The sequence below is a fragment of the Symphalangus syndactylus genome, chromosome 14 (genome assembly GCF_028878055.3).
Source record: "Symphalangus syndactylus isolate Jambi chromosome 14, NHGRI_mSymSyn1-v2.1_pri, whole genome shotgun sequence".
In the NCBI taxonomy this organism is placed as follows: domain Eukaryota; kingdom Metazoa; phylum Chordata; class Mammalia; order Primates; family Hylobatidae; genus Symphalangus; species Symphalangus syndactylus.
Window position 1 is genome coordinate 10,236,144 of NC_072436.2, and position 27,387 is coordinate 10,263,530.

General features: G+C 46.9%; 1 protein-coding gene across 3 annotated transcripts in view; it reads left to right on the forward strand.

Moving 5' to 3' along the window:
* Positions 1–26,074, forward strand: part of SRP68 (signal recognition particle 68) — a 39,339-nt gene extending 13,265 nt beyond the window's left edge. For 2 of the 3 annotated variants that reach the window (XM_055242135.2, XM_055242137.2), the window contains 9 exons: positions 2,526–2,666; positions 10,139–10,237; positions 12,693–12,757; positions 18,929–19,085; positions 19,737–19,831; positions 21,164–21,293; positions 24,203–24,278; positions 24,708–24,763; positions 25,249–26,074. In XM_055242135.2, coding sequence (XP_055098110.2) covers positions 2,526–2,666; positions 10,139–10,237; positions 12,693–12,757; positions 18,929–19,085; positions 19,737–19,831; positions 21,164–21,293; positions 24,203–24,278; positions 24,708–24,763; positions 25,249–25,476 — 1,047 coding nt within the window. In that variant the 3' untranslated portion in view covers positions 25,477–26,074. The remainder of the gene's footprint in view (positions 1–2,525; positions 2,667–10,138; positions 10,238–12,692; positions 12,758–18,928; positions 19,086–19,736; positions 19,832–21,163; positions 21,294–24,202; positions 24,279–24,707; positions 24,764–25,248) is intronic. The other variant, XM_055242136.2, reaches the window with a different exon arrangement.
* The last annotated feature ends 1,313 nt before the right edge of the window (positions 26,075–27,387 follow it).

Here is a 27,387-nt window from a genome sequence, read left to right on the forward strand (position 1 = left end):
ACCTCCCAGGTTCACGCCATTCTCCTGCCTCAGCCTCCCGAGTAGCTGGGACTACAGGCACCCGCCACCATGCCTGGCCAATTTTTTTGTATTTGTAGTAGAGATGGGGTTTCACCGCGTTAGCCAGGATGGTCTCGATCTCCTGACCTCGTGATCCGCCCACCTCGGCCTCCCAAAGTGCTGGGGTTACAGGCGTGAGCCACCGCGCCCGGCCCAAAAAACTTTTTTCAATTAACACTTAAAGTATTATTATTATTATTTTTTTTTTTTTTGAGACAGTCTTACTGTGTTGCTCAGGCTAAAGTGCAGTGGTGTGATCTCAGCTCACTGCAAGTGATCTGCCCGCCTCAGCCTCTCAAAGTTCGAGGGTTACAGGCATGAGCCACTGTTCCCGGCCAAGTATTCAATTGTTTAACCTCATTACATTTATTTTCTAAGCAAGTAATATAGAAAAAGCAAGAAATACAAAAGATCGGGGAAAAATATAAACCACATAGTTGCCGTATTTATTTATTTATTTAGAGACGGAGTCTTGCTCTGTCACCAGGCTGAAGTGCAATGGTGCAATCTTGGCTCACTGCAACCTCCACCTCCCAGGTTCAAGCGATTCCCCTGCCTCAGCCTCCCAAGTAGCTGGGATTACAGGCGCCCGCCACCACGCCCAGCTAATTTTTGTATTTTAGTAGAGACAGGGTTTCACCATGTTGGCCAGGATAGTCTCAATCTCCTAACCTCGTGATCCACCTGCCTCTGCCTCCCAGAGTGCTGTGATTATAGGTGTGAGCCGCCGCACCCGGCTTACTTACTATTATTTTTTTGAACAGCGTCTCTGTTGCCCAGGCCAGAGTGCAGTAGCTTGATCTTGACTCACTGCTGCCTTGACCTCCTGCTCTCAAGTGATCCTCCTGCCTCAGCCTCCTGAGTAGCTGGAACTACAGGTGAAGGTTACCACTCCTAGCTAACTTTTTGTTTTTTGGTAGAGACAGAGTCTCACTGTGTTTCCCAGGCTGGTCTTATTCTCGAACTCCTGCGCTCAAGCAATCTGTTCGCGTTAGCCTCCCAAAGTGCTGGGATCACAGGGGATCACAGGCATGATCCACCTTACCCAGCCATACACTATCATCTTTTGATGGCCGCATGGTACTCCATTGCATAGAAGTCTGTTTTATTTAACCATTCATTGTTCATTAAGTGGTAAATAGTATTACCATGAATATCCATGTCCTCAGATTTTGCACACATTCTTGATTATTTCCTTAGGATAAATTCCTAAAACTGGAATTAAATGGTTTGAAAACTTGATACATACTGACGAATGTCTTTAAGTTTCTACTGATTTGCATTTCTGCTTGTAGTGTATACAGATATGCTTTTCTCCTTACATCCTTACCAAAACTTAGTGTTACTCTTTTTAACGTTCCGTTATGTCCTTTTAATATTTGAATTTCTATAACTAAAATATATGATGCCAAGGAGAAATTTAAAACAAATAGAAATTGGTGGCCAGTGGGGTGTTTCACACCTGTAGTCCTGGCACTGTGGGAGGCTGAGGTGAAAGGATAACTTGAGCCCAGGAGTTCAAGACCAGCCAGGGCAACACAGTGAGACCCCACCTCTACAAAAAAAAAAAAATTTCAGAGGCTGGGCACGGTGGCTCATGCCTGTAATCCCAGCATTTTGAGAGGCCAAGGTGAATGGATCACCTGAGGTCAGGAGTTCGAGACTAGCCTGACCAACATGGAGAAACCCCGTCTCTACTAAAAATATAAAATTAGCTGGATGTGGTGGTGCATGCCTGTAATCCCAGCTTCTTGGGAGGCAGAGGTTGCAGTAAGCCGAGATCATGCCATTGCATTCCAGCCTGGGCAACAAGAGCGAAACTCCGTCTCAAAAAAAAAAAAAAAATTTTTTTTTTTCTTAAATTAGCCAGGCATGGTGACACATACCTGTAGTCCTAGCTAATCGGGAGGCTGAGGCAAAAGGATCACTTGAGCCCAGGAGTTGGAGGTTGCAGTAAGCTGTCATTGGGCCACTGCACTCCAGCCTGGGCAACAGAGCAAGACCCTGTCTATTAAAAAAATTAAAGAGACCGGGCACAGTGGCTCATGCTTGTAATCCCAGCACTTTGGGAGGCCGAGGCAGGTGGATCACTTGAGGCCAGGAGTTTGAGACCAGTCTGGCCAACGTGGCGAAACCCCGTTTCTACTAAAAATACAAAAATTAGTTGGGCGTGGTGGCATGTGCCTGTAGTTCTAGCTTCTCAGGAGGCTAAGGCACGAGAATTCCTTGAACCTGGGAAGCGGAGGTTGCAGTGAGCCTAGATAGCGCCACTGCACTCCAGCCTGGGTGACAGAGCAAGACTGTCTCAAAAAAAAAAAAAAACGAAAGAAATTGGTGTATACTCTACTTTCTATGGGGTATAATATGTTGGTTATACAAAGAGACAAATGATAGATTCCACTTATTTTCACCTCCATCACTCATATCCCCAGTTAAAGCTTTAACTTTTCTAAACTACTTTTCAGGCTTTGATCACTCAGACTCGAGCCAAACAGGCAGCTACCATGAGTGAAGTGGAGTGGAGAGGGAGAACGGTTCCAGTGAAGATTGACAAAGTGCGCATTTTCTTATTGGGACTGGCTGATAACGAAGCAGCTATTGTCCAGGTGAGAAGGAAGAACTTACTGTGCTGTCTTCTGTACGTGTCTGAAGGTTGTCCTGTGTGTTGAAGATGTAGTGGCTCGTTGGCATTCAGTTCTCACAAAACAAACTTTTAATGCTGTTTTGGATTTGGTAAGTACGGAGATGTGCCTTATTGAATAAAATTATTTTGAAAACTGAGTTTATAGAGGAATTCTTAATGTTTAGAGGGTAAAGAAATTGACAGCAACAGTCATCAACATAAAAACGGGAGGCATTAGAGGCTGGCTTAAAGTAAGGGGTCACATTTGGCCCAGCAGGTGGTGCAGCAGCTTAACTATGATGTCTCTGAAGTCTCTCTGACATGTTGTCGTAACCTCCTAGCCCTAAAGGGTTCACCTCTTAGTCCTGGGGCTTTGCAGGATAGCCTGGTTAAACCAGAATGTCTTGTTTTGTGTGCGGTGTACATGTAATATTCACGCAAAGCTGTATCACTTGATACTGCCTACTGACATAGTTACCTGTTTGTGGGTGCAAACAAGCAAATGCATCCTAAAAGATAAGACATCCTGGTGACCTTTGTATGACTTAGACAGTGATGGGGGCACTTTTTAGAGCTGCTTTTCCATGAGTTAAAAGACATCTTTAAAAAAACTGGCTGCTGACAGTCTACTGCCTCATCAGGGAACAATGGCATTTCCAAAGACCTCACAGTTATCTTTTGCACCCTGAATAATTTGTGTATGGGTTGGGGGGGGGGGTGGTGTTTTGTTAATATATTGAGGAATTGGCTTAAGCATCTAAAGTTTTCAGCAACTTGCTCCAGAATGGCTACTATGGGTTGGAGGCGGCTTTCAACAGCTGAAGAGTTGATGTGTGTCCTTGCCTGTTTCGTATTGCCTGTCTCATATCCCTTTTATTTGCTTAAAGGACAGAAGACTAGAACAGTACTAGAAAGTTAATTTTTCCTTAAACTGAAAGGCTGAGCAACTTTTTTTGAGAGCGTTCTATTGGCACTGTTGTATGGTGCTACCTCCACCGGACAAGGGCTCTGGTAGCAACTATTTAGATTATGTGATTGGGTTAGTGCTTTGGTTTTAAAGTGATCAATGCTGGAAGAAAGAAACTACTTCAGTCTTCAGTTCAGTGCCAGACAGCAGAGACAGTGGGGCAGGAATTCTGACTTGAAGAGGAGTTGGGGGAGAGAGATCCATAGGGGCAAGTTAAATGAGGGCTCTTTCAGAGTGGGGCTACAGACATGTACCAAATAAAGAACAGGAAAAGCTAGCATTTATTAAGTAATTTTGAAAAGTTACTGCTGGCACGGTGGCTCATGGCTATAATCCTAGTGCTTTGAGAGGCAGAGGCAGGCAGATCACTTGAGCTCAGGAGTTGCAGACCAGCCTGGGCATCATGGTGAAACCCCATCTCTACAAAAAAAAATACCAAATATTTAGCTGGGCATGGTGGTGTGCACATGTAGTCCCAGCTACTCAGAGGCTGAGGCAAGAGGATCACTTGAGCCTGGGAGCTTGAGGCTGCAGTGAGCTGAAATCACACCACTATGCTGCAGCCTGGGTAACTGTGCAACTCTGTCTCCAAAAAAAAAAAAAAGAAAAAAAAAAGTTAATAACTTAAAGTTTAAATACACATTTTTTTTTTTTTTTTTTTTTTTTTAAGACGGCGTCTCACTCTGTCACCCAGGCTGGAGTGCAGTGGCGCAATCTCTGCTCACTGCAAGCTCCGCCTCCCGGGTTCATGCCATTCTCCTGCCTCAGCCTCCAGAGTAGGTGGGACTACAGGCACCCACCACCACACCCGGCTAATTTTTTTATTTTTAGTAGAGATGGGGTTTCACCGTGTTAGCCAGGATGGTCTCAAACTCCTGACCTCGTGATCCACCCACGTCAGCCTCCCAAAGTGCTGGAATTACAGGCATCAGCCACTGCACCAGGCCCACATGATGTTTTAAGAAGATCAGCCAGGAAAGGGTGGGAGGGAGTGAGAGATAAAAAGACTACACATTAGGCCGGGCGCGGTGGCTCACGCTTGTAATCCCAGCACTTTGGGAGGCCGAGGCGGGCGGATCCCGAGGTCAGGAGATCGAGACCACGGTGAAACCCCGTCTCTACTAAAAATACAAAAAATTAGCCGGGCGTGGTGGCTGGCGCCTGTAGTCCCAGCTACTCGGAGAGGCTGAGGTAGGAGAATGGCGTGAACCCGGGAGGTGGAGCTAGCAGTGAGCCGAGATCACGCCACTGCACTCCATCCTGGGTGACAGAGCAAGACTCCGTCTCAAAAAAAAAAAAAAAGACTACACATTGGGTACAGTGTACACTGCTTGGGTGACAGGTGCACCAGAGTGTCAGAAATCACCATAGAAGAACTTATCCATGTAACCAGAAACCACCTGTTCCCTCAAAACTATTGAAATTTAATTTAATTTAATTTTTAAAAGATCAGCCTAGGCCAGGTGCGGTGGCTCACGCCTGTAATTCCATCACTTTGGGAGGCCAAGCCTGGCGGATCACCTGAGATCAGGAGTTTGAAACGAGACCAGCCTGGCCAACGTGGTGAAACCCCATCTCTGCTAAAAGTACAAAAAAGAAAATTAGCCGGGCATGGTGGTAGACGTCTGTAATCCCAGCTACTCGGGAGTCTGAGGCAGGAGAAGCACTTAAACCTGGGAGGCGGAGGTTGCAGTGAGCCAAGATCGCGCCATTGCACTCCAGCCTGGGGGATAAGAGCGAGACTTCGTCTCAAAAAAAAAAAAAAAAAAGAAAAGGTCAGCCTATTGTCTCACTTCCCGTATACCTTCATTGATATGACGTCATACTGAGAGGAAAGCACTGTTTCCTTTTAATGTTTTTATATTCATGAGAGTTCTTATGTTTTTTTTTCCCATGTTGGAATTAGACTAAGATACAGTTTTGTATCCTGTTTTTATTAACGTGCTGTGCGATCTCAGCTCACTGCAACCTCCGTGTCCTGGGTTCAACAGATTCTCCTGCCTCAGTCCCCCAAGTAGCTGGGATTACAGGCGCATACCACCATGCCCAACTAATTTTTCGTATTTTTAGTAGGTCTCGAACTCCTGACCTCAGGCAATCCACCCCCCTCGGCCTCCCAAAGTGCTGGGATTACAGGCATGAGCCACAGCGCCCGGCTCAGGCTCGGTGATTCTTATCCTCAAGTTATGGTTAATATTTTAATATTTGAGTGGAAGAGAGACCATTTATCTTTTTCTTAAAAAATATATGTATATATGTATATTTATATATATTTATGTATATTCTCAAGTGAGATTTGTTTCCTTCTTTACCAGATTTCCCTGTGTTTTTTTCCTAACCCTCACTGGGCTGGGTAAGGTTTGATTCTTGTCCCTATAGTAGGGGTGTGGTTGGGAATGTGGTCAGACTTGCCTTTTGTGTCTCTTAGTCATACTACCACCTTCCAGCAATTTCCATAGACAAGTGAAAACAATCTGAGAATGTGCTTTTTAAAGCGGGAGGTCTGTACCTCAGGACACACTGCAGCTCAGTTTCCTCCACACCAGTCAGTTTTGAAACTGAGCCTGACGAGAGAACCTGAGACTGCAGAAAAGCCCATGCTGAAGGTTTCAAGTTTTGTAAAAGCTGACCTAGGATTGATTGATTCATTTGGACTAATCAGTAACATATTGCTTCTGGGCTTAAGATTTCTCACTGTCGTAGGCACACCTGGGAAAAGGTCTAGTCAAACCACAAATTTTTGCAGGGAGTTTGCCACTTATGTTTAAGAGCATATTCTGGTTGGTCCAGTGGCTGGCGGAGAAGGTCGGCGTACAGGTGGCCAGGAATCCTGCCTTTGCGTGTTGAGAGGAGTTTCTTATTCCACCGTCCTTTCAGGAATCATCTTAGCCTGGAATATAGATTTATAGAATAAAAGTGTAAATAGCAAAATATATTGAAGGCTTCCTGTTTGGAGACATTTTGCCCTGCCCAGGGAGAATCATGAGAGCTTCTCCTTCAGAGATTAGCGGTCTGAGTCATTGCAGTGTGGGCGTCGTAAGAAAAACACAACTAACTTAAGTCCTGCCCTTCAAATCGACTTTTTCCTTCATTGCTTTTTAAGATGTTTGTAAAATTCCCAGTGGGAACTTAGAGCTTTGTGGGAGCAGTGGGGAGGTTTGCCGGTTTCAGAACCTCGATGCAGAGGCTTAGTTAAAGGGAGCAGAGGTGATATGTGGCAGTGAAGAGGTTTTAAACTTGAAGTGTACCCTACCGACAGGAAAAGAGGCAAATCCTGTGTAGCTGGTAAGACGAAGTTCGCTCTTTTCTTGAACGCCTGTTGCTCCAACCACTTAACCCCACTTGTCTGAGAAGGGTGTTGGTGGCATGTTTGTTGGATTGCATGGAATTAAAACGGGCGCTGTAGCTCTTCCTTTCTGCTGAGAATGTGGCTGTGGTATATGTGTGTTTCTTTTCTTTCTTTTTTTTTTTTTTTGAGACAGGGTCTAACTCTGTCACCCAGGCCAGAGTGCAGTGGCACAATCTCAACTCACCGCAACCTCCACCTCCTGGGCTCAGTTGGTCCTCCCACCTTTGCCTCCCGGAATAGCTGGGACCACAGGCATGCACCACCACACCTGGCTAATTTTTCTGCGTTTTTTATAGACATGGGGTTTTTTTTTTTTTTGGAGATGGAGTTTCGCTCTTGTTGCCCAGGCTGGAGTGCAATGGTGCAATCTCGGCTCACCACAACCTCCGCCTCCCAGGTTCAAGCAATTCTCCTACCTCAGCCTCCCGAATAGCTGGGATTACAGGCATGCACCACCACGCCCGGCTAATTTTGTATTTTTAGTAGAGACGGGGGTTTCTCCAAGTTGAGGCTGGTCTCAAACTCTTGACCTCAGGTGATCCGCCCACCTCGGCCTCCCAAAGTGCTGGGATTACAGGCGTGAGCCACCGCGCCCGGCCAGACATGGGGTTTTGTCATGTTGCCCAGGCTGGTCTCAAACTCCCGGACTCAAATGATGTGCCCACCTCTGCCTCCCAAAGTACTGGGATTACAGGCGTGAGCCATTGCATCCGACGCCATGTGTGTTTCTTAAGTAGTGGTGCCAAGTCCATTCACATGTCTTTTTTTTTTTTTTTTTTTTTAGTTCTGGGATACATGTGCAGAACATGCAGGTTTGTTATATAGGTATACATGTGCCATGGTGGTTTGCTGCACCTGTCAACCCATCATCTAGGGGTTTTTTTTTTTTTTTTTGAGATGGAGTCCTGCTCTGTCGCCCAGGCTGGAGTGCAGTGGCGCGATCTCGGCTCACTGAAAGCTCTGCCTCCCGGATTCACGCCATTCTCCTGCCTCAGCCTCCCTGATAGCTGGAACTACAGGTGCCTGCCACCATGCCCAGCTAATTTTTTGTATTTTTAGTAGAGACGGGGTTGCCAGGATGGTCTCGATCTCCTGACCTCGTGATCTGCCTGCCTCTGCCTCTGAAAGTGCTGCGATTACAGGCGTGAGCCACTGCGCCCGGCCCATCATCTAGGTTTTACGCCCTGCATGCATTAGGTATTTGTTCTAATACTCTCCCTCCCCTTGCCTCCCACCCCCTGCCATTCACATGTCTCACTCGAGTTTTTAAGCACTCTAGATTTACATATCTTATTCCAATTGCTGAGTATTATGTGGTGGCACCATTCCACAGATTTGTACTTTGAAAAATTAGGCCAGTAAGGTTGATGGAGTGATTCTAAAGAATCTTGCCAACTTGGGGTTGGCCAACGATATTCTGTAAAGCGTGTGCTCCAGTGCTGCACTGTCCAGTGCAGTAGCCACTCAACACATGTGGTTATTGAAATTTAAATTAATAAAACTTCCAGCCAGGCGCTGTGGCTCGTGCCTGTAACCCCAGCACTTTGGGAGGCCAAGGCAGGTGGATCACCTGAGGTCAGGAGTTCGAGACCAGCCTGGCCAACATGGTGAAATAGCCAGGTGTGGTGGCGGGCACCTGTAGTCCCAGCTACTCCAGAGGCTGAGGCAGGAGAATCTCATGAACCCAGGAGGCGGTGGTTACAGTGAGATGAGATCATGGCACTATACTCCAGCCTGGGCAACAGTGCAAGACTCTGCCTCAAAAACATAAAATAATAAAAAATAAAACTTCCGAGTGCTCAGGTGTGCATTGGACAGTGCACGTAGAGGACATTGCCCGCAGCAGAGAGTTCTGTTGGATGGTGCTGCTCTGGTGGTTCCAGGAGTGAATGGTGGCCGAGTTTGCTTTACTAGATTTATAGCATGAATGAGCCCCAGTTCGTTCCCAAGTTAGTGAACAACAGGAAAGTCGAGTAACTTATAAGTGGAAAAGTATGTTTGATTTATATTGGGTAAGTTACAAGGAAGATTTTTTTTCACACTGGAGACTAAGAAAAGAGAAGAAACAGATTCTTAAGGGAACTTTTAAGAAAAGCTTTCTTAAGAGAAGAAAAAAGGTTTTTCTTTAAGCCCCCGCCCCCCAGCCATCTCTTAAAGGGGTGGGCAGTACTGGGTTTTCGTTTGAGCTTTCTTAGAGGTCAATTGAATATTAAGACGTTTTTTCAGATTGAGTGTTAATTTCTATGGGAAGTCAAATATCATAATGGAATCTTGATGTTTTAATTTCACAGTGGGTCTGCCAGTCACACAGGTTCATCTCCTTCCTGCCTTTTGTCCATTTCTATCTGCTCGGTCAGATTCTTTGGGATGATAATGTGGCTTGGGAGGTATTCAGTTAGTGAATCACTTTCTCACTTACCCTAGCTGTGTAGCAGACAGGTGACGCCCAGTACTTGTGCAAAGACTGTCGTCTCATGCATGTCAACCTTGTCTGTCCTAAAAATTGTTCTCAGAGTAGTCATGTGGAATATCTGAATGCAGCATGTCTGTGGCGAAAAGAACTTAGTGTGATATTTAGGAGAACTGCCTTTTTGGTGGGTCTTGATTAGTCATTTTTATTATTTGCTTGGACCTAAAAGAAACAATCTTTGAGTTGGATTACATTTGTAAAAGGTAATTGTGTTGGCATACAGTAGAGCTTGACAGTTTGTTCTGGAAGGAAAAGATAAAGAAGGTTCTGGTGTGCTGTGCTTCAGTGTAGAGTGCCCCAAGTCCAGTCTGTAAGGCCCCTCAAGGGGTGCCAGGTCCTGAGCAGAGGGCGAAGCGCTGCAGGGAAGTAGCAGGAAGCTGTGCTGGGAAGAGACGTAAAGCCTTTGCTAAGTCTCAGATCAGTTATGCAGACAGCTTTTTCAGCGTGTTTACTTTTAAAAATATGACTCCCCTTTCCATATGAATAATGACTAAGGCTATAAGAAACCATTATATGGTAGAGAACAGTAATAATTAGAATGATGTCTGGTGTGGAGTGCGTGAGTGAGTGTGTGGTCGGGGGACTCCAAGCGTGATTTTGCTCTCCTCCCATTAGATGACTATGGTTTGCTCAAAGGAAAGTCTCTTACTTTGATCTGCCCTTGTTTAGGCTGAAAGCGAAGAAACTAAGGAGCGCCTGTTTGAATCAATGCTCAGCGAGTGTCGGGACGCCATCCAGGTGGTTCGGGAGGAGCTCAAGCCAGATCAGGTAGGACCCTCAGCCGAGCCCTGGCCCTTGCTCTGGGTGGGGGTCCAGGTCAGCCTGTGTCCCCTTCTCAGGTGGACCCCAGTGCTCTGAGTGCACTGCTCTCTTGGCCACTGTTTCGTTTTGTTTTTTTGAGGTGTGGTCGTCAGGGAGCAAATAAGGGCCTCTGGGTGCCATCACATTGAGAAATTAATTTCTCCCTTCCCTGTTCCTCATAATGGTTTCCTTTATGGCCTGTGAAGCCTGTGGCCTCAAATTCTGTCTCCAGGTGGACTTCTCCAGTGCCTCCTTTTTCTGAAAACACTATCCCTGTGATTCATTCAGGCATCTAGGCCGAAAACCTCAGATCTATTTGTCTCTTTTGTCCCTGTCACCGAGCCCACTTTCTTCTCCCTTTGCAGGGCCCCTTGCCTGTTGTTGATTCCCCTGTTTCTATTAGCCTTTTCTCTTGTGCCTGGGCAACCGCAAAGGTCTCCTAATTGCTTCTTCTGTCTTGGTCTCAGTTCCCTTCTCCAGGCCTTTCTTTCACGAAGTACCAGTGGAATCTTTCTAAATCTAGTTTCCCTGTCTAATTTTAAAAAGCCCAGTGATTTCCTCTAGGGATTGAGCAATGGCCTCCAAACTTCTATGCTGATAAACCCCATAGGCAGCATTGAGCCTGCACCACTGATGCATTTATTTATAAATTATATGCCTTATTATTTGACTAATTTGTCATATATAAACTGCATTAAAATAAGGGCTTTTTTGAATGAGATAAACAGAAATAGAAATTCTAATTTTCTTTTCATACCCAGACTCCCTGGGTTTTATGTGCCCTACTTAGAGACCACTGGCCTCTCAGTTCAGACTTGAGCTGATGTACAAGCCTTCCCTAGTCTGTTCCCAGCCTTGTACTTCACTGCATCCTTCTGAGTCCTCTGCCTCAAGCTGTTCTGCTTACCGGCATCTCAGTAATGCCTTTCCCACCCCTTGTGTTACACTGTTCTCATTCCCCTCCCTCCTCACACTTGGGTAATCTTTCCTGCCCCTCTTCACCTGTCCCAACCCCATCTGTTTTTCAAGGTCCAGCTCATAGCTTAACATTTCTGAAAAGCATATGCCTGCACCATCCTAGCCCACAGAGATCTCTGCAGTTTCTAAATATCTGATACTTGCAGCTATAAGTTTTGATAGTTAATTATTACCTTTTCATAAAAACTTATTTTTATTGTGGTAAAAAACGTTAAACATAAAACCTTAACCATTTTTAAGTGTACGGTTCAGTGGTAATTAAATACATTCATAATGTACAACCATCACCACCAGTCCATCTCCAGAACGCTCTGCATTTTGTAAAACTGAAACGCTGAACCCATTAAACAACAATAACTTCGTTGCCTAGCAACTTTTTTTTTTTCAGCATCTGCCACAAAGCCTTGAGTGTAAACTTTGTTTTGAATCACTGCTTTCTCTAAGGAGTCACCTGCTTCCTTGCCCCATTAGGCTGCCTTTATGTATTGTGCTTCCCTTCATCGACTTAACAGAGGTGCCTACAGAGTCCCAGCCCCTGTCACCGTCATTCACCTTGAATGCATAGCAGTTGGGAGATACCTCACAGAATGTAAGGAATGTGGTGCGGCAAAGGTGCATTCATTTCCTGTTGCTGCGATCATATTACCACAAACTTAATGGTTTAAGATAATACAAATGTATTATCTTATGCTTCTAGTGGTCAGAAATCTAGTGGGTTCACAGGGCTGTGTTCCTTTAGAAACCCTAGAGGAATCCTTTTCCAGTATTCCCAAGAATGCATCTTCTGGCTTCTAGCGGCTGCCTGTAGTCCTTGGCTTGTGGCTCTCCGTTTGTGCTTCAGAGCGATCAGCTCCTCTCCTCTCTGCTTCCATTCCTTCATCTTCTCCATCTCTGACCCATCTGCCTCCCTCTTCTCAGGACCCTGGGATTACATTGGGCCCACCCAGATAATTCAGAGATCCTTAACTTAATCACATCTGTAGAGTCTCTTTTACCATATATGGTAACATCTTCACAGATTGCACGGAGGCTAGCATATAGACATCTCTGGGGTACGTTATTCAGCCAGCCACAAAAGGCACACTGACAGCACAAGGGGTGGAACTGGGATCTGTGGCATAGACCTTCACACAGAGCCGTGGACTGTGGAACGTCTGATTTTAATGCTTTGGGGTTAGGCACTGGGAGGAGTGGACAGGAAGTCTCATCTGGCCGTTACTGTCAGTTCTCTTATTTGAGGTCAGTTTTTAGATGCCAGTGGCAACTTGAGTGCCACTGTCGTTCTAGATTATGTCAAGTAGTAGATCTTTGATATTTGAGGACTCCTGTCTTACTAGAGTCTGTGTCTGTTCAGGGCACTTTGGAGACCCCACCATTCCATGAGGTGGTCAGAGCGACGGAGAGCATCAGTTGCTTTACTTTTTACCTTTTTCACTTTCTGCAGAAACAGAGAGATTATATCCTTGAAGGAGAGCCGGGGAAGGTGTCTAATCTTCAGTACTTGCATAGGTAAGGGTTATTTTAATTTTTTTACTTTTTAATATTGTTAAAATATCATTTGAACAAAAGAGTATGTGTAACATTTATGTATATTTACATTTATAATTTCTTTGTTTTTTTTTTTTTTGAGACAGGATCTAGCTCTGTCACTCAGGCTGGAGTGCAGTGATGTGATCTCAGCTCACTGCAGCCTCAATGGCCTGGGCTCAGTCAATCCTCTCACCTCAGCCTCCCACTGAGTAGCTGGGACTACAGGCATGCACCACTACACCCGGCTAATTTTGTATTTGTTTTGTAGAGATGGGATTTTGCCATGTTACCTGGGCTGGTCTCAAACTCCTGGACTCAAGCAATCTGTCCATCTCAGCCTCCCACAGTGCTGGGATTATAGGCGTGAACCACTGCACCTGGCTTACATTTATAATTTCTTAATGCATAAAAATGCTAATGCATGTATGTCCATTTTATCAAATGAATATATATGCTACATTTACATATTAGATTTTTACATAGCTTAACTAGAACACAGCCAGGCATGGTGGCTTACGCCTGTAATCCCAATACTTTGGGAGGCTGAGGCAAATGGATTGCTTGAGCCCAAGAGTTTGAATTAGCTGGGTGTGATGGTGCACACCTGTGGTCTCAGATACTCCAGAGGCCCAGGTGGGAGGATCCCCTGAGCCCAGGGAGGTCAAGGCTGTGGTCAGCCATCATCACGATCATATCACTGCATTCCAACCTGAGACAGCTCTGACTCAAAATTCTCAAAAAAACAAAAACGAGAACACAACCAGTGTTTGAAGCTCCCTGCGGCCCTTGCCTCATTTCCTTCCATTCCTAGAGCTAACTGCTCTCCTTCCCAGTGCCAAACTGTGAAAGTTGGTCTCTGTGTTTTGAATGTGTTAAAGTCCATTTCACATGGAAGTTTAATTTCAACTCGAGTTTAACTCCATCTGGAGTTGGTTTTTGTGTAAGGTAATGATCTGCTTCATTTTCTTCCATAAAGATAGTAGGTTGTTTTGGTGTGATTTATTGACGACTTTATCCTCTCCCCACTGATCTGCAGCATCAGCCCTGCCAGGCATGTGTCCCATTTTCTCCATGTGTGCTCTTTCTCTGGACTCTTCTGCTCCATTGATTCATTTGTCTGTACTTGGACCAGCACAGTGTGTTATAACTTTGTGCCAATCTCAACATCTGATAGAGCAAGTTCTTCTCGCCAGGTTTGTCCTCGAGGGTATCTTGACTATTCTTGTTCCTTTCCTCTTTCATCATATACATTTTAAAGTCACCTCATCCCAGCACTTTAGGTAGCCAAGGCAGGTGGATTACTTGAATTCAAGCATTCAAGACCAGCCTAGGTGAAACCCCATCTCTGCAAAAAAAAAAAAAATTTTTTTTTTTTTTTTTTGGACTGAGTCTCGCTTTATTGCCCAGGCTGGAGTGCAGTGGCGCAATCTCAGCTCACTGCAACTTCCGCCTCCCAGGTTCAAGCAATTCTTGTGTCTCACCCTCCCGAGTAGCTGAGATTACAGGAACCCATCACCACGCCCAGCTACTTTTTTTTGTATTTTTAGTAGAGATGGGGTTTCACCATATTGGCCAGGCTGGTCTTGAACTCCTGACCTCAAGTGATATGCCCGCCTCAGCCTCCCAAAGTGCTGAGGTTACAGGTGTGAGCCACCATGCCCAGCCAAAAAAAATTTGTATTAGCCAGGCATGGTGGTGCATGCCTGTAGTCCCAGCTACTTGGGAGGCTGAGACAGGAGAATTGCTGGAGCCCACAAGGTCTAGGCTGCAATGAGCCATGAACATGCTACTCCACTCCAGCCTGAACAACAGAGTGAGACCCTTCTCAGAAATGAATACATAAAGTACAATCACCTTGTCAGGTTTCTTTTTTTTTTTTGAAACGGAGTCTCGCTCTATAGCCCGCTCTGGAATGCAGTGGTGTGATCTCAGCTCACTGCAACCTCAGCGTCCCGGGTCCCGGTTCAAGCAATTCTCCTGCCTCAGCCTCCCAAGTAGCTGGGATTACAGGCACACGCCACTATGCTCAGCTAATTTTTTTTGTATTTTTAGTAGAGATGGGGTTTCACCATGTTGGCCAGGCTGGTCTTGAACTCCTGACCTCGCGATCTGCCTGCCTTGGCCTCTTAGAGTGCTGGGATTACAGGTGTGAGCCACCATACCCAGCAAGTTTCATTTTTTAAAAAGATGATTCATTTTGTTTTACAGAAGAGAAGAAGAGTGACTTTTTTTTTGGAATGTACAGGGAGAAGATTGTTAGTTCGGAAAACTCTACTTCCCATCTGATTCTCTTTTCCATCTGACCTTGAAATTTTGATTTCTTAGTCACTGCTTGTAATTTATGTGGTGAGCCTGACAATATCCTTAGCCATTCCCCTGCCCCTCTCCAGATTCCTATAAAAGCAAAACCACCAAAACTCCCTTCTTTACCCTTAAACTTGACCTTAGGAGTTTTATTTTATGTGAATGTCAAATTCACACAAAATGTCCTGCCAGAGGACTCAGCAAGAATGGCCCTTAGATGCTGTCTGTTTCAACAACCCAATGAGAAAGGTGAGGTTCCAGGAGGTTAAGTGATATGTTTGTAGTTAACTGCCACAAAGAATCAGGAGTTAATCTAACTTCCTAACCTTTTAAAAGACCCTTTGAAACATTCAACAAGGCTTAGGAAAGCCTTTGAAGCCCCCTTGCCCGTGGATTCATGTTCCCAACTTAAGATATAGCTGGTATCACACCATGGATTTCAGTTAGGTCAGAGGCCAGCTTTGGGGTAAACTGATGAATCAGGAATCAGGCTGCTTTTTTTTTTTTTTTTTTGAGACAGGATCTTGCTCTGTGTCCCAGGCTGGAGTGCAGTGGTGCAGTCATAGCTCACTGCAGCCTCAACCTTCTGGGCTCAAGCAGTCCTCCCACCTTAGCCTCCCAAGTAGCTGGGACTTTGTGTGCCACCATGCCCAACTAACTTTTTGTATTTTTTGTAGAGACAGATTTTCAGCATGTTCAGGCTGGCCTTGAACTCCTGGACTCAAGCAATCCACCTGCCTTGGCCTCCCAAAGTGTTGGGATTACAGGCGTGAGCCCCATGCCCGGCCCAGCTTTTATATTTCAGTAAAACTTTGGAAAGCTCTATCTAAATTCCCATATCATTTTGCGTATAATATTTATTTGTTTTGAGTCTGGTTTCTGCAAAGCTTTTTAGGAAAATCCATCTCATGACCTTCTGTTTCTCAGAAGCATCCACTTTTAATTCATTTAACACATTTCTATGGGATTTACCTCAGTATCTCTAAATAACTTGTAGATTTAGGATTTTATCATTTTCTACCTTTCCACTGTTAACCCTTTCTCACTCTTCCACTCTGCTTCTTCCTGCCTTGACCTTCTTGACTCCCACCTAACCTCATTGCTGACACCATCTAAGAGCTCCTTTGTGTTCTCTGAATGTTTTGTTTTGTTTTTTGTTTTTTGAGAGAGAGTTTCACTCTTGTCACCCAGGCTGGAGTGCAGTGGCGTTAGCTCACTATAGCCTCCGCCTCCTGGGTTCAAGCAATTCTCCTGTCTCAGCCTCCTGAGTAGCTGGGATTACAGGCACGCACCACCACGCCTGGCTAATTTTTGTATTTTTAGTAGAGACAGGGTTTCACCGTGATGGCCAGGCTGGTCTTGAACTCCTGACCTCAGGTGATCTGCCCACCTCAGCCTCCCAAAGTGATGGGATTACAGGTGTGAGCCACTGCGCCTGGCTTTTTTTTTTTTTTTTTTGAGATGGAGTCTGGCTCTGTTGCCCAGGCTGGAATGCGGTGGCATGATCTTGGCTCACTGCGACCTCTGCCTCCCAGATTCAAGCCATTCTCCTGAATCAGCCTCCCTAGTAGCTGGGATTACAGGCGCATGCCACCATGCCTGGCTAATTTTTGTATTTTTTTGTAGAGATGGGGTTTTGCCATGTTGGCCAGGCTGGCCTTGACCTTACTTCAAGTAATCCACCCCCCACTCAGCCTCCTAAAGTTCTGGGATTATAGACGTGAGCTACCATGCCCAGCTGAATGTTATTTTTAAAGATACAATGTCTAGCCGGGCGCGGTGGGTCACGCCTGTAATCCCAGCACTTTGGGAGGCCGAGGCGGGAGGATCACGAGGTCAGGAGATCGAGACCATCCTGGCTAACACAGTGAAACCCCGTCTCTACTAAAAATACAAAAAATTAGCCGGGCGTGGTGGTGGGCGCCTGTAGTCCCAGCTACTCAGGAGGCTGAGGCAGGAGAATGGCGTGAACCCCGGGGGCAGAGCCTGCAGTGAGCCGAGATTGCGCCACTGCACTCCAGCCTGGGCGATAGCGAGACTCCGTCTCAAAAATAAATAAATAAATAAATAAATAAATAAATAAATAAATAAATAAAATAAAGATACAATGTCTCATTCTAATTTCACAACTGCACAGCCTTCCCTTATCTTTCTGGGGTTACTAATAACCATTTTTTGTAGTTCTTCTCCCTGCAAAGTGTGGTTTCTCCTGGTTGCTTATTTTTCCCTCTTGGTTCTGGCCTCTTCCTTCTTGGTAGAGGCTTTCCTTAATTAAATGTCTAGCCATCCTTGGTCATCCACTCCTGTTGAAGGGTGTGGCTTGTCAGATGCAAGCTCTGCATACATGCATGAGGCTCATCTTGGTGTCTGGCTCTGCCCTTCCTCCAGGGACTCCAACTCCAGAATCTTGAAGGGTTTCTATTGCGCTGTTCAGATCTCTGGGACATACCAGGCTGCTGTCGTTCTGGAAGCTGAGTAGAGAAGAGACCAGTGGGTCAGTGCTCAGAACTTGACAGTCCCTGGATCTTATGCTCATTTTGGAGCCCCTGACCTCAGCTGTGCTGGTGTCCTTTGCCCACAGCATCTTGTGTATCCTCTGTAAGCTATGGCCTCCGGTCTTCTGCCAGAGTAGGATGGGGCTCTAGAGACAGAAGGGCTACTTAAATAGAGTTTAAACAGTTAACATGTTTTTAGCCCCAAATATTAAAAGGACTTGCCAGGTGGTACAGTTAAAATAGTCTCTGCCGTTTATGCACATGGTTAGTATGCATAACCACCCCAAGCAACTGTACCTTGGTGTTTTCTGAGCAGAGAAGGCCCTCAGATGAGTAGGAGCAGCTGCAGTGGGAGGACACTGTTCCTGTAGTGTGAGCTAGTCAGGGAACTAGTCCTTGCTTCAGAAACTGGCTTGCTATCCATGGCCCATCTCTTTTTTCTTTTATTTGAGACAAGGTCTCACTCTTTCACTCAGGCTGGAGTGCAGTGGTGCAATCTTGGCTCACTGCAACCTTTGCCTCCCAGGCTCAGGTGATCCTCCCACCTCAGCCTCCTGAGTAGCTGGGACCAGAGGCATGAGCCACCATGCCTGGCCTATTTATTTATTTATTTATTTAGAGATGGAGTCTCGCTCTGTCGCCGAGGCTGGAGTGCAGTGGCGCAATCTTGGCTCACTGCAAGCTCTGCCTCCTGGGTTCACACCATTCTTCTGCCTCAGCCTCCCAAGTAGCTGGGACTACAGGCACCCACCACCACACCCAGCTAATTTTTTGTATTTTTAATAGAGATGGGGTTTCACTGTGTTAGCCAGGGTGGTCTCAATCTCCTGACCTCGTGATCTGCCCACCTCAGCCTCCCACAGTGCTGGGATTACAGGCGTGAGCCACCGCCCCTGGCCTCCCGTTTTTGTTTTTTGTTTTTTTAATTTTTAGAGTCAAAGTTTTGCTCTGTTACTCAGGCTGGAGTGCAGTGGTGTGATCGTAGCTCACTGCTGCCTTGAATACCCAGGCTCAGGTGATCTCCTGCCTCATGAGTTGCTGGGATCCCACTCTCTGTTTTTGGGGTTTTTTTTTTTTTCTGCACTGTGTGGTTCTTGAAAAAGGATACAGAAGGTATAAATCAAGCTAAAAATCAAATTTTGTGATAAGATCTCATACGGGTCCCCTGCAAACTTGCCACTGGATAGTAGCCAAATGGAGGGTCCCTTGAAGCCCAAGCCAAATGGCCCTGCTGTGGCCACGCCCCCACCCGCCCCCCACTTCCTCTGGGTCAGCCCCAACTCTTAGTCCAGTCCTCCCAGTTCCTCCGCTTCTCTGAGTATAACTTGAGCTGACTTGTGGTGCATTCCAGCTACCTGACTTACATCAAGCTATCAACGGCAATCAAGCGTAATGAGAACATGGCCAAAGGTCTGCAGAGGGCTCTGCTGCAGCAGCAAACAGAGGATGACAGCAAGCACTCACCCCGGCCCCAGGACCTGATCCGACTCTATGACATCATCTTACAGGTGACCCTCGAGGACCGGGAAGGCAAGGGCCTGTCGTTTTCCTTTGCCTGTGTCGGACACAAAATGACTTAACTTTGCATCATGGAAGGGCTGTGACAAGCAGGACCTATTAGTAGCTGGGAAAAGACAAAGATCTTACACCAGTTCTGCAGTCTGTGAGCCCCTACCTCTCAGACATGCTGATCTGTAGAGAATAGTGACCCCAGATCATCACTGAGCACTTCACCTGTGTAAGACGCTCCCAGGTGCCATAGAGCATCTGAGACCTGAGTCCATGCCATCTGGGCCCCCAGGGAGTTTGTCAGTCAGTAGGACGGTGAGACACACATAGTCAAGGCATCTGAGTAGATGCTAAGCAAAATAAAAGCTCAGAGCTGGAACAGATCCCTTCCAGCTAAGATGGGCCAAGAAGTCTCTGAAGGTGGGTGAGCTGAGTTGAGTTGTAAAGGGCAAATATGTTTCCAAGATCAGAAGGGAATGGAGGGTGACACCAGGTATGGCTGCTGCCAGGTCACTTCACAGGCTTTTCCCCATTGTATTGACCTCAGGCTTTTTTTTTCCTCACCCTTGTCCATTCTTACAAGGTCTTCTGTCAAAAATTCAACCTAAGATCTACTCTTCATGAATTTTCTTGTTGCATCTGTTGTACAGAATCTGGTGGAATTGCTCCAGCTTCCTGGTTTAGAGGAAGACAAAGCCTTCCAGAAAGAGATAGGCCTCAAGACTCTGGTGTTCAAAGCTTACAGGTAACGTCCCATGGGATGGGCAGAGTTTTCCTCTGCCTCCCAGGTTCTATAAGCATTGGGAGCATGACCCAGCCCACAGCAGATGGGATCGTTGGCCTTGAGTGTATGGTTACCTTGCCTGTGATCAGAGGAAGGTCAGCCCAGCATGTTCAAGGGGAGTTTCTAAAGGCTGTGGTCAGTAGTGGCCAGTGATGATGTCTGCCCTTTAGCCAGGTCGGAGGAGTGGAGCACACATGTTGAACTTGGCTTCCTCACTGGGCGCGGTGGCTCACGCTTGTAATCCCAGAACTTTGGGAGGCCGAGGCAGGTGGATCACCTGAGGTCGGGAGTTCGAGACCAGCCTGACCAACATGGAGAAACTCCGTCTCTATTAAAAATACAAAATTAGCCAGGCATGGTGGTGCATGCCTGTAAACCCAGCTACTCGGGAGGCTGAGGCAGGAGAATAGCTTGAACCCGGGAGGCAGAGGTTGCTGTGAGCCAAGATCGCACCATTGCACTCCAGCCTGGGAGACAAGAGCGAAACTCCATCTCAAAAAACAAACAAAAAAACTTGTCTTCCTCTGTTTTCCTCCTCCCTCCCAGGGGAAAAGGGGCACGCCTTGAAAGGGTGTTAATTAGCAGAACCAGTGTGGCCAGTTCAAGGAACTTGAACTAACTCGAGATAAAGCTAAACTCAGTTTCTTAAATGACTTGTGTCATCTGTAACTTGGAAGTGGGCTGGGTAGCACGATGGGGCCCAGCCAGGGTGGAAGGCAGAGCACCATGCATTCTTGCCCTTCCTCTTGTGGCCTTCACACGCCAGTGTGCTCTGGCGCTCCAGCATGCCACGCCTTTACTCCATGGCCCCTTCTGTCCTGTCAGGGACCAGCAGCGCTCAGGCTCTGCTGAGCCCAGGAGAGGAGTTTGACTCAGGAAGAACCTTCTGTGAGTTTTGTTTTTGGAAAGTGATGAGCAGAGATGAATGATTGCGACTTGGGTGTGTGGATGGGGCTGGGATTTCTGTTTGAGCTGGGTAGCGTTCTTCCTTCCTTCCTGTCCCTGGCCTCACCATGCTCCTTTTGGGAACTGTTCCTCCTCTGCAGAGTCAGCCAATCAGTAAAAAACCGTGGCTCAGTGTTGGGCCTACCTGGGCATCTCTGATTTTTGGGAAGCATCTCTGCAGGGTAGCCTACAAATCTGAACACTTCCCATGAAGGGGGCTCCCATGCGGTGATCCCACGTTAAGAAACCTGTTTCCAAATGTGAAATTTCACCTAGACTGCAAGGAAAGCCTTGGTCTTGGGTAATTGCTGCTTTAGAATATTGTGGCTCTTTTCCTCTCCCCATCAGGTGTTTTTTCATTGCTCAGTCCTTTGTGCTGGTGAAGAAGTGGAGCGAAGCCCTTGTCCTGTATGATAGAGTCCTGAAATATGCAAATGAAGTAAATTCTGATGCTGGCACCTTCAAGAACAGCCTAAAGGTGAGAGGTTGGCCTCTCCTTGTTTGCAAGCCCTGGCAGGTTATGGAGTCGGCTGTGGAGGAGCTGTGAGGGTACAACAGCTGGGCTCTACCTCAGGCTGCTCTTCCCTGGGACCTGGCGTGGCCGTGACTGCCCAGGAGCTGCAGGCTGTGTCACTCATGGCTGTGCACCAGGCCTGAGGAGGATTTAGGTATGAAGAAGGGAAGGCATTTTTCTGATTTAAAAGAAACGAAAACCACCACAGGAAAACCTGAAGTACTGCTCTCAGACTTGACTGCACGTTGAAATCTCTTAGAAAGATTTTTTTCAAGGTAGATGCCTGGGTCGCACCCCCAGAGATTGTGGTTCTAATCAGTGTGAGGGATCTGAAGTGGGCATTGGGACTTTGAAAGGCCCCTTAGTGATTCTGACATGCAGCAAAGCGAGAAGCACTGGTGAAGCTGTCCTGCAGGGCATGTGCAAGACCAGCAGCAGTGGCGGGGGCCTGGCTAGGAATGCAGCCTCTCAGCTCCCACCCGGAACCTTCTGCTTGTTTTTTTTCTTTCTTTCCTTCTTGAGACAGGGTCTCGCTCTGTCACCAAGGCTGGAATGCAAGTGGCACCATCATAGTTCACTGCAGCCTTGAACTCCTGGTTTCAAGTGACCCTCCCACCTCAGCCTCCTGAGTAGCTGGGACTACAGGCGTGAGCCACCATGCCAGGCCAATTTTTATTTTTTTGTAGAGATGGGGGTCTCACTATGTTGCCCAGGCTGGTCGTGAACTCCTGGCCTCAAGCAGTCCTCCTGCCTCTGCCTCCCAAAACCTTGAGACTGGAGGCATGAGCCACCATGCTGGCCAGTATCTGCATTTTAACAAGATCCCCAGGCCATTTGGGGATCCGTTAAAGCTAAGGAAATGCTTGATGTAAAGTACAGCCACAGGGCTGGATGCAGTGGCTCATGCCTGTAATCCCAGCAGTTTGGGAAGCTGAGGTGGGCAGATCACTTGAGGTAAGGAGTTCGAGACCAGCCTGGGCAACATGGCGAAACCCTGTCTCTACAAAAATAAAAAAAATTATCCAGGTGTGGTGGTGCACACCTGTAATCCCAGCTACTTGAGAAGCTGAGGCAGGAGAATCACTTAAACCTGGGAGGCGGAGGTTGCAGCGAGCCAAGATCAAGCCACTGCACTGCAGCCTGAGTGACAGAGCAAGACTCCATCTCAAAATAAATAAATAAAGTACAGCCATGGAAGGCTTTCTTTGCTTTACTTTTTTTTTTTTTTTTTTTAAGATGGAGTCTCTGTCTCCCAGGCTAGAGTGTAATGGCAAGATCTTGGCTCACTGCAACCTCTGCCTCCCAGGTTCAAGTGATTGTCCTATCTCAGCCTCCCAAGTAGCTGGGACTGCAGGCGTGTGCCACCAAGCCCGGCTAATTTTTGTATTTTTAGTAGAGACAGGGTTTCACCATGTTGGCCAGACTGGTCTCGAACTCCTGACTTCAACTGATCAAGCCATTTGATCCGCCGACCTCAGCCTCCCAAAGTGCCAGGATTACAGGCGTGAGCCACCCCGCCCGGCGCTTTACTGATTGTTGAACGATAACTAGCTTCTGAAGCTTGTGGCCTGCTGTGATGATATAGAACTTCTTGCACCATCAGCTGGTCTAAGGAATCCATGTATATTTGACAAGTAGAGACCATTTAGAAAAGCAAGCAGGGGCCGGGCACCGTGGCTCACGCCTGTAATCCCAGCACTGTGGGAGGCCGAGGCGGGCAGATCACGAGGTCAGGAGATCGAGACCATCCTGGCTAACGTGGTGAAACCCCATCTCTACTAAAAATACAAAAAAATTAGCCGGGCATGGTGGCAGGCACCTGTGGTCCCAGCTACTCGGGAGGCTGAGGCAGGAGAATGGCGTGAACCCGGGAGGCGGAGCTTGCAGTGACCCAAGATCGCACCACTGCATTCCAGCCTGGGCGACGACAGAGCGAGACTCCGTCTCAAAAAAAAAAAAAAAAAAGAAAAGCAAGCAAAGGTTCCTGTCGTTGATGGACTCACGCCAGCGTAGGAGCTGCTGGATCCCGTGCAAGCTCAGAGGGTAGAGAAGAAGCTCTCTGCCTTCAGAGAGCTTGTAGTTTTGTTGTAGCCACAGACTGGCATGCAGGAGCCCACCCATGGATGCAGAAGAAGTAAAAGAGACCCCAAGCAAAGGCCGAGCTAGGAAAGAGCAGAGAGATGTGGGCAGGTGGGGGTGACGGGCATGGCAGCATCACCACCGTGGAATATCATCTTGGGACGCGGTGCAAACCAGTGTGGACCTGATTTCATGTGCTGAATTGTTTTGTGGGGGAGGTGTCAAAGAATGGAGGCATGAAGGATTCTGTGGCATCCAGACCTTCTCGGGTCATTCCCAATATGCCAAGCAAGAGATCGAGGCCAGGAAGATTCATCACCCTCATTGAAGCAGTGGGATGTAACGACTAAGGGCTTATGCCCTTGAGCCAGATGGCCTAGCTCTTTACCCCAGCCCACCGCCACTTGGGGGCATGGCTGGCACATTGCTTCACCTCTCCATGCTTCCATTTTCTCATCTGTAAAATGGGAGTGCAAACTGCCTCAGGATTATTGAGAAGGTTAAGCTAGTGATTATGTAACCTGCTTAGAACAATGCCTGGCACACTGTTTAGTGTATGATAAATTTATTAATATTAACATCTTTATTTCCAGGCATTATTACTTAAGCCGTGGCATAGCTTTTCCCATTTGAAACAGGCTAGTTTTTTGTTTTGTTTTGTTCTAATAGGGAAAACCGTTTAGAAAGTCTAAAGTCCTGTGAAAATACCAGTGGGGTTGCTTAACTCAGGTTAGCTTGGTGTGCTTCTCTGACCTGGCCCTGGCTCGGGAGTACACGTTTTCTGAATCTTACAGGACCTGCCTGACGTGCAAGAGCTCATCACTCAAGTGCGGTCGGAGAAGTGCTCCCTGCAGGCCGCAGCCATCCTTGGTGAGACCCCTGCCTGGCCTTTGTATCCCCAGACTTCCCTTCCTGCCACTCCCCTTCTCTCTCACACCCCACACTACTGTTTTAAGGTTGAAAGGGTTGTCTTGGTTCATCTGTAAGATGTTCCTGGCCTTTACTTGTGCCAGCTGGGCATCAGATCATGTAGAAGCATTTTGAGATGCACTGTTACACTGGCCCTTCTCCCTGTTACTGTCCTCATGCAACTGTGCTGGCTTCACCGGGCCGACGGCGTTGGATCTGGGATTGATCTGTTTATCTCCACCACTTCTCAGCAGGAGACAGGACTGGCTTCCCCACATGCTGGCTCCTTTTGCTTTTGGGATGTAGGGGCCACCTGTGTGATAGGCCTCATTTGTGATTAGTGTGCTATTATAAATCCTTGTTCTTACTGAATCCCTGTGAAACTTTCAGATGCAAACGACGCTCATCAAACAGAGGCCTCCTCCTCCCAAGTCAAGGACAATAAGGTAAGTCTGGGCCATGGTTTTTGAGGAACACGAAGCAGGATTAGTAACAAACCAGGAATGCATGCTCATTATAGAGCAGTGGACCCTAAATTTCTAAGGAAACCCCCTACCTCCCTCTCTTCTCTTACCCAACCTCAAAGCTTCTTGCATAAAGCTTCCTAGATGTCAGATCATCCCTGGGAAGAGGGTTGAGGAACCTGTTGCTGTGCAGAATAGCACCCGTGGGTAAGAGCTCTAACTCGTAACATGGCCAACAGACCTGCACCCCAGTCCTAGCCTGCCACTCTCTCAGCCTCTCTGGGTTTCAGTGACTTTGACTACAAGGCAGGGATGTGGTAGCCCCTCCTCGTAGGAGGCTGTCGGGATTGAGTGATTGAGGGAGATGGCCCCTGTAAAGCTCTGAACCAGGCAGTCAGCACGCAGGAATGTTCACCAAGGGTATTCTGTGACCGATGCTACATACGTCCCTTTGATTTGACTTCCAGCCTCTGGTTGAACGGTTTGAGACATTCTGCCTGGACCCTTCCCTTGTCACCAAGCAAGCCAACCTTGTGCACTTCCCACCAGGCTTCCAGCCCATCCCCTGCAAGCCTTTGTTCTTTGACCTGGCCCTCAACCATGTGGCTTTCCCACCCCTTGAGGACAAGTTGGAACAGAAGACCAAGAGTGGCCTCACTGGATACATCAAGGGAATCTTTGGATTCAGGAGCTAACCAGGCTCTTCCTCGGGGGCGGGGGAGATTCTGACTCTTAATCTGTATTGTGAGAAAATCCCAGCAAGTTCCATGATATTAAATCCAGGTCTGCATTGGCCCGGGGCAAGGGTTTAACATCTTCGGCCCTGCATTCCTACGTCTTGTGTGTGTACACATTCTTAAGTAGTGTGTTAGGAGGGCACCTTGTTGTCTTCTGGTAAATGTGTGCGGGTTCATCCTGTCTCCTGTACCTCCTGGGAGAGGGGCCGCTGCTGTCTGGTGCCCTGTGAGCTGTGATTGATTGCCTTTGGTCAGTAATGCGTTCAGGAGTCCACACCAGGCACACATGGGGCCTTGAAACGCTTTGTCATGCTTCTTCAGTACCATGGATTTGAAATGAACTCATCCTTGCTGTGAGCATCCAGGATCCCTTGAGAAGTTTATCTATGACTATGAAACTGGCAACGTCACCCCAGAATTACGGTCAGCCTTATTCCCCTTCACTTCCCAGTGAACGCTAAGAAGTTTCAGACAAGCAGAGAGCTCTATTTTTAGAAGAAACAATGTTACTCAGAAATGATGAAACCAAATCTTATATTAAAAGGCAAAGATGACAGAGACTGTGCCCATTTCTTATGTGCCCTCCCTCATGTCCAGTCCCCGTTCTCTCCTCGGGAGCCTGGTTGTGTGAAGCCGGTGAGGTCAAGTGTAACCTGACTTACCAGCAACTAGGTGAGGCTGATGCCAGATACACGTTAGACGCACTATTTTTCAGGACTTCCCAATGTGTAATTTTTAGATGCCATTACATTTTAATCCCCTTCGTTACCCCCTGTTTTTTCTTAGTCATCCCTTTTCACTTCTATTATAACATCAATAATAGAAGTCACAAAAACAATGTAAGAAAGCAAGGAATAAAAGTGATTTAAACATGTACCTGACACTTAACGATTCCCTTTGGAAATCAAAACTCATCTGTCACATAGGAAAGAAAATTCGCCACGAGAAATGTTGGCCTAGATGTTTTCAGTTTTTGAGCAAACCCGGTGGCTTGAAGAAAAGGCTGACTGGTTAAAAATCCAAGAGCATTGTTTGAGGATGGCATTGTAACCCCCCAAGGGTTCTTGCCCACTGCCCAGATGGAGCTGATTCATGGAAACAGAGGAATTGCAATAGAGAGAGAGTTTACTTCACGCATAGCCGGCTAAACAGGAGACTGGAGTTTATTACTCAAATTGGTCTCCCTGAAAATTCAGGGACTGGGAATTTTAAGGATAATTTGGTGGGTAGGGGGTCAGGAAGTGGGGAGTGCTGATTGGTCAGGTTGGAGATGAAGTCAGGGAGTTGGAGATGAAGTCATAGGGAGTTGAAGCTGGCCTCTTGTGCTGAGTCGGTTTCCTGGGTGAGGGCCACAAGACCAGATGAGCCAGTTTGGATGGATGGTGCCAGCTTATCCATAAAGTGCAGGGTCTGAAAAATATCTCGAGCACCATTCTTAGGTTTTACAACAGTGATGTCATCCCTAGGAGCAACTGGGAAGGTTCAGAATCTTGGTCCTCTGGCTGCATGACTCCTAAACCATAATTTCAATTCTTGTGGCTAATTTGTTAGTCCTACAAAGGCAGTCTGGTCCCCAGGCAAGAAGGGGGTTTATTTCCGGAAAGTGCTGTTACCATCTTTGTTTCAAAGTTAAACAGTTAAACTGTAAGCTTCTCCCAAAGTTAGTTCGGCTTATTCCCAGGAATGAACAAGGACAGCTTGGAGGTTAGAAGCAAGATGGAGTGGGTTAGGCTAGACCTTTTTCACTCTAATAATCTCACCGTTAAAATTTTTGTAAAGGTGGTTTTAGAATGCCACTGTGGGCTTGGCTGTGCCTTTTGTTTTCCCAGTAAGTTGCAGGGAGGGAGGGCTAAGAGCTAGAAAGGATGG